Source organism: Medicago truncatula, chromosome 5 (assembly GCF_003473485.1).
Source record: "Medicago truncatula cultivar Jemalong A17 chromosome 5, MtrunA17r5.0-ANR, whole genome shotgun sequence".
Classification (NCBI taxonomy): Eukaryota; Viridiplantae; Streptophyta; class Magnoliopsida; order Fabales; family Fabaceae; genus Medicago; species Medicago truncatula.
Genome location: NC_053046.1, coordinates 37,267,363 through 37,279,031, shown reverse-complemented (window position 1 = coordinate 37,279,031; position 11,669 = coordinate 37,267,363). Strand labels below are relative to the sequence as shown.

The 11,669-nt window shown below is 32.4% G+C and overlaps 2 protein-coding genes across 2 annotated transcripts; both read left to right on the top strand.

Annotated features, from left to right (window-relative positions):
* The first annotated feature begins 435 nt into the window (after window positions 1-435).
* Window positions 436-1,974, top strand: LOC11434543 (pectinesterase 4). Its single transcript, XM_003616678.2, has 2 exons — window positions 436-814; window positions 1,271-1,974. Exons 1-2 carry the CDS (start codon window positions 436-438, stop codon window positions 1,972-1,974), a joined length of 1,083 nt encoding a protein of 360 aa, XP_003616726.2.
* Window positions 1,975-7,529: 5,555 nt separating this feature from the next.
* Window positions 7,530-11,166, top strand: LOC112422176 (pectinesterase 4). Its single transcript, XM_024784990.1, has 2 exons — window positions 7,530-7,624; window positions 10,791-11,166. The coding sequence occupies exons 1-2, from the start codon at window positions 7,530-7,532 to the stop codon at window positions 11,164-11,166; spliced, it is 471 nt and encodes a 156-aa protein (XP_024640758.1).
* The last annotated feature ends 503 nt before the right edge of the window (window positions 11,167-11,669 follow it).

Genomic DNA, 11,669 nt, shown 5'->3' with positions numbered 1-11,669 from the left:
AAAAAGTGTAGTATTAAAAGATATTAGAAAAATATAAAAATAGTTTAAATTTTATCTAGAAGTTGGAATGGTTTGACTATAAAAAAATTTGATAAACAATTTAACAACCTAATTAAAAAAGGAATTTATAAGACATAAAACATAATTTTTTAAAAAGCAATCATATATAAATAAAACACAAACATATGAATATTTTGAGAGTTAATTTTTAGAAAATTAAGGTGTCTCCAGAATTTAGACCATCTCTTCCAACAAATGCATGTTTTCGACTACACTAAAATAACATACTAGCAATTCTATAGAACTAGCAATCATATATTAGCTTTTTCTTGTTTCTCTAGAAAATCTTGTCGAATGGAATCCTTGAACACGCCATGGTGTTTATATGTATCGGCGCGATGCATCTTAATTTCAATCTTTGCTCTTTCTGTCCTAATGGCTAGCACTGATGCTGATATGTCGATGTATCGCAGCCTTGTTGAGGTTGATCACGATGGTAACCCGTCATGGTTATCTGCAGGCGATCGTACACTAGTTTCTCAAATTAAAAATGGTATAGCCCAACCTAATGCAATAGTGGCCATGGATGGCAGTGGTCAATATAAAACGATTACTGATGGCATTAACTCGTATCCTAATAATCACCAAGGAAGATACATTATCCATGTCAAGGCTGGCATCTACAAGGAGTATGTAACTGTTGATCAAAGCAAAAAAAATATTCTCTTGTATGGTGATGGTCCCAACCGTACCATTATCACTGGAAACAAGAGCTTCACCGAAGGAATCCAAATGCCACTAACTGCAACATTCTGTAAGTTAACCATTAATCACTCTTTTAATCTTCTACTTTCCTTAAAGTTAATAGAGAAGAGAAATAAAAACAGTTTCTTACCCATCAATATAGTTTGTTTGATTACATTTTGTTTGTGAGTAAACAATAAATTATCCTCGTGAGCAGTTCAGTTGATAACTAGAGACATAGTCCGATGTTTGAACCCAAAATTCTACACTTATTCACCTCAAAAGTGAAATTATGACTATTAAGCTACTTGACAAAAAATAATAATGATAATACATTGTGGTTTGTTTACTAGAAATTTTGTTAATTTCATTGAAAGAGTTATTTCTTAATTATATTACTTTTATTCCGCATAGTGAAGGAGAAGTATGTTATCTCTAAGTAAGTAATAATGTTGTAACCAAAAAAATAACTAAGTAATAATGTTTGGTGAATTAACTTTTTATATTGATGTAAATGTGCATGCAGCCACCTTTGCTGAAAATTTCACTGCCATATCAATTGTATTTGAGAATACAGCGGGTCCAAAAGGTGGTCAAGCAGTAGCACTTCGTGTTAAAGGTGACCTCTCATCATTCTACCAATGTACATTCCGTGGTTATCAAGACACGTTGTACGTAGACCAGGGTCGTCAGTTTTACCGCAATTGTGTGATTTCTGGAACCATCGACTTCATATGTGGTCACTCGACTACCTTAATCCAGAATTCTATGATTTTGGTGAGAAAGCCCGCTTCAGGCCAATACAATGTTGTGGTGGCAGATGGCCCATACCAAAACAACAATTTACGTACTGGTATAGTCATTGATCATTGCTCCATCCTTCCAGATTATGATTTCGCACCTTATACTTCAACGTCGAAGACTTATTTGGCAAGACCATGGAGGCCATATTCAACGGCAATCTTTATTAACAATTTTATCGGCAATTTTATTCAACCTGATGGGTATACGATTTGGAGAGAAGTTCAACCAAACAATGAAAATGTTTATTTTGCTGAGTTTGGCAACACTGGACCTGGTGCCAATGCTAAAAATAGGGTCTATTGGGCAAAAGGTCTTATTACAAGAGATGAGGCTGCTAGATTCACCGCTGAACCGTGGATTCAAGCTAGTACTTGGTTACCTTCCGCTGGCATTCCTTACAATCCTGGCTTTGAGACACTATCTTAATTATTAGGCATATGTTATTTATTTATTTATTCATTTATAATGGAAAAATGAATATTATTGAAAATAATGGGAATGGAAAAATGAATATTATTGAAAATAGTGGGAGAAGTATATTATTAATACTTAACCCACCTATCGATAAAGTATATGTTATTTATACTGTGTTTTGACTTAGTTTGGAGGCTTTGCCGACCCACATACCGAGTTAGTGTCATCGAGAAAGAATCAATTCCTTATCTCGGCTACTCTAGCATCGCCTAACCTTCAATAAATTGGGAGGATTCCTTGCCTAATAGTATAATCGCCTATTTAATGAGATCGACTAACAAGATGATTAATTTTAGGTGCAAACATATCCTTATTTATGAGTCAATAGTTGATAGTTTTAATGCGAAACCTAATAATTCAATTAATGGTTGAGACTTGGACTATGAAACCTTATTAGTCAATCAATGTTCGAGAGTATTATTTTAAACCTTATTATTCGATCAATGGTTGATAGTTTGATTGTGAAACCTAATAAGTCAATGAATGGTCAAGATTTCGAACGAGAAACATAACAAGTCAGTCAACGATTGAGAATTTGACTATGAAACCTTATTAGTCAATATACTATTGATATTTTAATTGTGAAACCTTATTAGTTAGTCAATGGTTGGAAGTTTGAATATGAAGCCTAATAAGTCAACGAATAATGGTTGAGATTTTAAATGTCAAACCTTATTAGTCAGTCAATGGTTGAGAGTTTGACTGCAAGACCGTATTATTCAGCCAGTTGTTTAGAATTTTTTTGTTGGAACTTATTAGTCAGTCAAATGGTTGATAATTTGAATACGAAATCTCATTAGTCAGTCAAACTTAAAGGCCAGTGAATGGTTGATTAATTTGATTGTGAAGCCTTATTAATCAATCGATGGTTCAAAGTTTGGATGTGAAACCTAACAAGTTAGTAAATGGAGGATAAGTTGACTGTTAAACCTAATAAGTTAATTAATAGTTAAGAGTTTAACTGTGAAACCTTAAAATCTTATTAGTTAGTCAATGTTTGAGTATTATATTAAACCTTAATACTCAATCAATGGTTGAAAGTTTGATCGCCAAACCTAATAAGTCAATGAATGGTTAAGAATTTGAGCGAGAAACATAACAAGTCAGTCAACAATTTAGAGTTTGACTGTGAAACCTTATTAGTCAATACACATTTGATATTTTAATTGTGATACCTATTAGTTAGTCAATGGTTGAGTGTTTGAATATGAAACCTAATAAGTCAACCAATAACAGTTGAGATTTTAAATGTCAAACCTTATTAGTCAGTCAATGGTTAAGAGTTTGACTTTTATACCTTATTAGTTAGTCAATGGTTGATAATTGGATTGTGAAACCTTATAAGTCAATCAATTGTTGAGACTTTGAATGTGAAACCTAACAAGTCAGTTAATGGTTGATAGTTTTAGTGTGAAACTTAATAAATTAATCAATGGTTGAGAGTTTGACTATATGACCTTATTAGTCGTGGAGAACGTACTTTACTGTTAGAACTTATTAGTCAACCAATGGTTGATACTTTGAATGTAAACTAATGGCAAACCTCAAACTCAAGACATATTTACAATGATGCATTATCAAGGCTGAATTCAAACCATGACCTCTAATTAAGCTTTAAGAGATTCCTTACCATTTCATTTAGGTGCTCTTGAATACTTCTCCTTCCTATTTCTTATTAAATGTCACTTTAGCATAAAACATTATTTTAAATTAAACTTCATTTCTAGTTTTCAAATCAATAATATTAATTATTATGTTTTCAATCATACTCTTATTACTACTATATACAATAGATCAAATATATTAAATTCAACTTTCCATGTAAAATATTGGAAAAGGTATTGAAGACAAGATATTTGATGATATTTTGGCTATGTTTTTTAGTTAATTTAGTAGAGTCTAAGGTCATTTTAGAGAAGTTGCTCATGGTTTAAGAGAAATTTTGTATTATTTTAATTTAAGTCCTTGTAATTATTTTTTTTTCCTCCAAAAACCGTCAACCCCATAGGTATTTTGAGTCATTTTACGAGAAATAATGTAATTCGGCAAATCAAGACATAACATGAAGTTTTAGAGGCAAGATAATGAAGATTGAAGGAGCCCACAAAGGTTTTTGAAGGCAATACAATGTGGAAAAATTATGTCTCAAGTCCATAGATGAAAGCATAGAAGAAAAACACTTAAAGAACGAAAAAAATGACATTTTCCGCACATTTTTCTGGCCATGCACTCCAGGATGTGCCTCCATGCGCTCCAAGCGCATGCAGTGTAGGAACAAAATTCCCTCCCCCATGCACCCCAAACATTTCAAATGATAATAAATATGTAAGGACGATTATCCTATTATCGTTACACCAAATTTATTAAGTAAAATAAAATAAACACATAAAATAGATAAATACGAGTTATAATTAATTAAATATATTAGGTTTTATAATTTCATTGCCATTAAAAAATAGGTGTTAAAATTATTGTGTGTGTTACAAGAATGGTGAAATGGAAATGGAGAATGTGATTGTTTCGGTGGAAAACGGAGTTGGTGGAGTTTTGTAAGTGAGCGATTCAAACTACAAAGTGAGAGGTGCATATTTTAGGTTGATTGAAGAAGAAAATGAGGAAGTGGAGTGGCATAAAAGAGGTTTGGAATCCTTTGATCCCTTTGAGAGGTTAATTTAAGTGTTATGGTTGTGGTAAACTCGAAACTATTAATCACATCTTTTCAATTATGGTTGTTGGCAATAAACGAGTCATTCTATTCAATTATTCAGATTGTGTGAAAAAACTGAAGATTTATGTTCAGTTGTGTATGTATGTGGGAAATGTATCCGTTAAGATCGAGCTTATAAATCCAAGACCAGTGGCTAGAAATGTATCAAGTTCTCTTAAATTTTGAGGTTCTAAATCCAAGACCAGCAGAAAGCATCAATTTCATCATTATTATGGTTGAGATAAGGCATTTAACTTTCTTTGGCAGTATAATATCCATTCCATGCTCCATATCATGGTATCATCAAAATCAACATCTAGAACAACACTTCTAATTTTATCTATAATGTTTGTTTCTAGCTCACTATATAATTTGTCATAGTTCTAACGACCAATTTTAGAAATATCATAAAACTTCAACATACACTCATTGGGGTGGACATAAGGAACCACGTAATCCAAATATTGAGTTGACCAACACAATTAATCAAAGTGGTGGTGATCCCAAGGCAAAAGTCCATTATGAGTGGTGGTGCTCATAGTTTTCTTGAGGATGCGCAACAATTAATATAAAGAATGGAGATTATTTTGGATTACTTGGGAAAGCGAATAATATCATAGCAGGTTCCTTACCCTGATTGGTCTTCACTCCCAAAATATGCTTGAGTTGTTTTTGATGTTGTTGAATTTTTTTGACAAAGTAGATGCTTAGTTTTGAATTGTGTATCTAGGATAATGTTGGCAATAAACGAGTCAATATAATTTTCAAATTAATAAAATTTTAACAATAATTGAATTCCATTTATTTTATTGTATTCTTATTCACCGTGATCAAAGGATTCAATGATAGTACTGTTTGCTCCAAATAACAATGGTTGCTAGGATTCATAAGTCAAGATGTTGAAGGATGAGTTTGCAAGTTTTATGTCTTATTTTTTTTTGCGATTTTTAGTCTAATATTTTTAGATTTACGATTGAAGTTGGCATTAGAGTGTTACAGTATGCTTCTTATGGGGCAATTTAAAATGCGTTCAGTAACAATTTTGCATCCATTACGACAAAGGAGATGAAAAGAAAAAAGAATGGGATATGAAGAACATGAAAATAGGTCAATTAGTTTGGTTTTGAAAATTTATTTTTATAGAAGAGACACTTTGATCAATTCAAGGTGTTGGAAAGAGATTGTGTCGGTAGGATTGTCAAATGGGTCTAGCATCTTCCTGATGGATCTTGTTGTGTATGTCTTCAAATTGCAAAGTTGGTAAGCAGAGAAATCGTGACACGATTTTGGTAATGTCGAGAGCTGGTTTTCTGGGCGTCCAATCGTGACACGATTTTTTGGCTTGTTGGGCAAGATTTTCAGGATAAGGTTGGTCGTACCTTGGATCGTACGCATCAATCATGGCACGATTGGGAAAAAACGTGACATGATTTTGACGCAGAAGACAGCTATATAAGTGTTCTTTGCAGATTTTGAAGGAGAGCTTGAAGAGAGAGAAACTTGGGAAATCAAAGGAAGCAACTTTAGGGTTTAGGGTCTTTGATTAGAGTTCTCTTGGGTTGGGAAACATTGTAAACACCTTGGTGAGTGAAAATCATTGAGTGTCTTGTTCATTGGTGAGATTGGGAAAAAAAAGGGTAGAAATTAGGGTTGTTCTTTGCGAACTTGTCAAAGCTAATTTCTTGTAACTCTTTTGTATCTCTTTGAAGAACTCATTGATAGTGGATTGGAGAGTTCAATCTCTCCTCCAAAGTAGGTCAAGTTTGGACCGAACTGGATGAACAATCTTTGGTGTGTTTGTTTCTCTCTTCTCTCCTTTTATGTTTTGCTTGTGATTTGTGCTTTTCACTTTGATTCCTAGATTAGATCTAGGTGCTGTTATTGTTGATTATTGCTTGCATTCACTTTGTTATTGGTTATTACTTTCCTTTGCTCCACACATCATAGTTTGTATTGGTGTGGTTTTTGTACGGAATTCACAACAGATCTATTGCTAAGTATTCATTCCGTTTTAAAATGAGTGTCACTTTGGCAAAAAAAATTGTTTCTAAATGAATGTCATTTTAAATTTTCAATGCAATAATAACTTTTTCTTTTCAATTGTATCATTCAATTAATATTAAATACACATTACTTTTTCCTCTAGTGGAAAACAAACCAATAGAGAGTATAAGTTGAATAACCACAGGGCTACATAGTTAAAGGTGAAGAAGATAAAGTACCGAAACTGAACAAAGCTTGGTATGGCTTAAAGCAAGCACCAAGAGCCTGGAATATAAGAACATATGATTTTCTCAAGCAAAATAGCTACTCAAAATGCACAGTTGAGCATGGAATCTATGTTGGAAGGCACAAATCAGAACAACATTAACATAATTTGCTTATATGTTGATGATTTACTGATAACTAGAAACAACTTAGATGAAGTTTAAAGAATCAAAGATCAGTTAAGCTCTGAGTTTGATATGACTAAATTATGAAAATTGAGATATTTCCTTGGTTTAGAATTCACCAATACCAACATAGTGTGTTAATTCACCATAAAAAATGTGTCAATGACATACTGAAAAGATTCAATATGTTGATTGCAATTGATCAAGCACACCTATAGAAACTAAATAAAATCTGAGCAATGATGATGAAGGTAAGGATGTGAAGAACATTCTTTATAAGCAAATGGTTGGAAGTCTTAGATATGCTTGCAATTCAAGACTTGATATACGTCACAGTGTAGAAATGGTGAGTAAATTCATGCAAAAACCAAAGTTGTCACATATATATGCAAGCAATAAAAAGGATCATGAGGTATTTTAAAGGTACAACTGATTATGGTGTGGTGTATCCTAAGCCAAATGATGAAGGAAAGAAGCTAATTGGTTACCATGTCTCAAACTGGTGTGTAGATAGAATTGAAAGAAGCTAATAGGCTACATGTTCAAAATTTTCAACTCACTGATATCCTTGAATTCAAAGAAACAAACAACTGTAGCACTATCAACTTGTGAAGTTGAATTCATATCAGCTTGCACTACAACATGTCAAGCATTGCGGTTGTAATCACTGCTACTTAAAATGAAGATAAGTGTAGGAGAGCAAATTAAGCTATTGGTGGACAATAAATTTGCTGACAACCTTGTAAGGAATCTCAAAGCTCATAGGAGGAGCAAGCACACATAGAGACCATAAAGCACTTTCTTTGTGATCAAGTAAACATGAGCAAGATCATTCTCACCTATTGGAAGACAGATGATCAAATAGAATATATATTAACTAAGCCATTGAAGATTGAAAGGTTCAAAGAAATGTGAAAGTCACTCCATTTATTAAGACTACATAATTTGAATTAAGAGGGAGTATTGAATTGTAATTCAAATATAGATGTTTGGAATTATAATAATAAGTCATTATGGAGGTCCAGAGGATGTGATGGTTCACTAATATAGTATATTTGTTTACATAAGCGCAAGGTTGTTAGTTATATTTTAGATAAGCACAAGATTGTTAGTTAGTATTGGACAAGTTAATTACTTTCTATGCAAGTAACTAATCACATGTGTTAATTCTCTATTTTTTCTATTGAAATTCGATTTTTTTATATTCATAGGGTTAATGGTTTTTAAAGGTGATAAGTCTGAAATTCAATTTTTTTTTTTTTATATTCATAGGTTTAATGGTTTTTAAAGGTGATAAGTCAGAAATAATAAAATATTTTGTTTTTGAAGAAAGAAAAATGAAAATGTTAAATATAAATAATCTTGTAATTCATAAAAATAGGGGTTGATTGCTTCAGTATGGATTGATATAATGTTGTGTTATACAATATACGTGGCATTATCCTCTCATTTAATCCTCATTTCATAGTGAAAAATTACTTTAATTGTTGAATATTTGTTCTCATTTTATAATGCTATCCATTGATACGTTTGCCTATCTTTGGTTTGATGTTGAATTTTACATTTTTAGTACTAAGTCAAACTAGTTGTTGGCACCTTAAATGTTAGATTTATAGAAACTAATGCTTTTCTATCATAATAAAGGTAAAGGTGATCAACTTTACGATTTGTTTCTATATCACAAATTAGCAAATTCACAGTAACGCGTTTAATTCCTTTTTGTTGTATCACAAATTGACAAATTTTTTAAAAACTAAATGCACATCCGAGGGAGGGTTACTCAGCCAACTCACAACACTCAAACGGATCATTTCCATTGTGAGAAAGAAGTGTTAATTGGCCTCATTACTAATTAGAGAAGGAATACTTTAATTTAAGATGATCCAAGGTTAAAATATTCCACTTTTTTAATTTTAATGGGCCAAATCATTTCCTTATTTATTGAATACTAATTTTTTAATTAAAATGTTTTCACAATTCCTTAAAAAAAATTAAATGTTTTCACAATAAAATTAAGCACAATTTCTACTAAAAATCAAATTTACCACAATTTTGTCCTAATGAAAAAAGATTAATACTTTTTTTTCACCCCTATTACTCAAGTTACCTAGCATAGCTTAGCTTAGTTTTAGTTATGAGGGGTATTCAGTTTACTATATAAGGTGTATTCAGTTTGCCTATTTTCTCTCAACATCCTTTCATCTTCTACTCCAACAAATACCCCTTATTTTCAACCTACAAATTTCCTCATTTTTTATTTCTAAAATCTATCCCAATATCATCTTGTTCTTCATTCAAAATCTGCTCTCTCAGAAATCTCCTTCCAAAGAAGCTTAAGAAATTGGAAAAAGAAACTTGTATGAGACAGTAGAAATGAGCAAAAGGTTATTTATTCATCCCTTTCTTGCTTTATTAAAAGATAAAAATATGTCTGCCTCTACAAAAAAAAAGATGAAAATATGATTGAAACCTTTTATTGCAAGCTAAATATACATGTGCACAGTACATCAACTGTTCATGAGATAATCTTGAAACTTTAGATTAATCAATCCATCATATAATGGATTTCACCTCTCTTCACCCTTCTCTTTAACGTTTTTTCCCAGACAACAACACATAGCATACTTGCACAAGACCTATATCAATTAGTACAATTTGTTATAATGTGTTGTTTTTTGTAAAAAGAATAAGCAGTTATATTTGTGAATAAAATGGTATTCTTAAGTTCTCTGACAATTGGTAAATAATGTCTATATTAAATATTATTTTCAACACCCACGCACGTATGCACGCACGCACGCGCACACTTACATGCGCGCACACACATACATATTAAAAAGGTCATGCACTAACGGAGTTGATTATAGTGAAAGAGGATATACTCTTATAATTTGACTAACCAAAGTTTGATTTTTAGTTGACAAAATACTCATGTTTAATTAGTGTCTGACACACATCATATAGAATTGCTTTCGACTCAGGAAACTTATGGATTTTTTTTTCTTAATTTTGTCTAATTCTCTCTAAACGCACTTAAAAGCCTCTATTTAAATTTCGCATTAGGCCTAAAAATACATTGGACCAGCCCTGAACGGAACTGGTCAATATAAAATTGTTTATGAGGGCATTAACTCCTATCCTAAGAATTATCAAGGGAGGTACATAATCTATGTCAAGGCTAGCATCTACCAGGAGTATGTGGTTGTTGATGACAGCAAAAATAATATTATCTTGCACGACGATGACCCTACCACTAAAATTATCACCGGAAGGAAGAACCAACATGAAGGAACCAAAATACCACAAACTACGACATTTGGTAAGTTAACCATTATTCTCTCACTTTTATTCGCCTACTTTCCTTAAAGATAATGGAGAAGGGAGAGAGAATTAATATATTTTCTCCATCAGTCTAGTTTGTTTGGTTGCATTCTGGTTTGTTTACTAGAAATTTTATTTACTAGAGAATGAGAAATTTTGTTTTCCACCAATCTAGTTTGTTTGAATTAATTTTTTTTTATATTGATAAAAATGTACATGCAGACACCTTTTCTCAAAATTTCATTGCCAAATCAATTACTTTCGAGAATACAGCTGGTCTAGTAGGTGAGAAAGCGATAGCACTTCATGTTACAGGATCACTCTTCATTCTTCAACTGTGAATTCAGGGGCTATCAAGATACACTATATGTAGACCAGGGCTACCAGTTCTACCGCAACTGCAAGACTTATGGAACCATCGACTTTATATATGGTCATTCAACTACCTTGATCCAAAACTCAACAATTTTGGTGAGAAAGCCTGCTCTAGGACAGTCGAATGTCGTGGTGGCAGATGTCACAAACATAAACACCAATTTAAGTACCGACATAGTGCTTCAGAACTACTCTATAAGTCCAAATGTTGAGCTCACACCATTTCCGCCAACAGTGAAGACATACTTGGCAAGACCATGGCAAGCATTTTCAACAGCAGTCTTCCTTAACAATTATATTGATGATTTTATCCATCAAGATGGATATATGATTTGGACAAAAGATTAACCAAACATTGAAAATCCATACTTTGCTGAGTTTGGCAATATTGGGCCTGGTGCCAATGCTACGACAAGAGTCAAATGGGAAAAAGTTATAATCACCAGAGACGAGACAGTTAAGTTCACAGCTGAACCATGGATTGGAGCTAGCACTTGGTTGAATTCCACTGGCATTGCTTACGATCGTGGCTTCATGGCAGAAACTTAATTATTAGTCATATGTATTATTTCTCTGCTTTCCATTTCAGTTATACTATTTTTATGTTTTCATTATGATCATGGCAGTTAAAGATCGATAATGTGTATGAATCGAATCCTTAGTAGTTATGAATGATGTGTAATAGTAATGCAATAAGAGTCAACATATTTTACCCCACCACATTTGCTTGGTTAGGGTGAGATACTTAATCCGTCAATCCAATTTCTTAAAAAACTTTCTATATCTCTGTATATCACTACAACATACATATTTGAGGTTTAGCAACATTTTCCCATATTATCAGTGATATT

What these genes read in the sequence shown, in the direction of transcription:
- LOC11434543 (XM_003616678.2), top strand. Translation starts at nt 436, where the DNA reads ATGGCTAGCACTGATGCTGATATGTCGATGTATCGCAGCCTTGTTGAG. An exon ending in GCCACTAACTGCAACATTCT is followed by an intron (nt 815 to 1,270) that starts GTAAGTTAACCA and finishes ATGTGCATGCAG; the next exon opens with CCACCTTTGCTGAAAATTTC.
- LOC112422176 (XM_024784990.1), top strand. Translation starts at nt 7,530, where the DNA reads ATGAGGTATTTTAAAGGTACAACTGATTATGGTGTGGTGTATCCTAAG. An exon ending in GGTTACCATGTCTCAAACTG is followed by an intron (nt 7,625 to 10,790) that starts GTGTGTAGATAG and finishes CTGTGAATTCAG; the next exon opens with GGGCTATCAAGATACACTAT.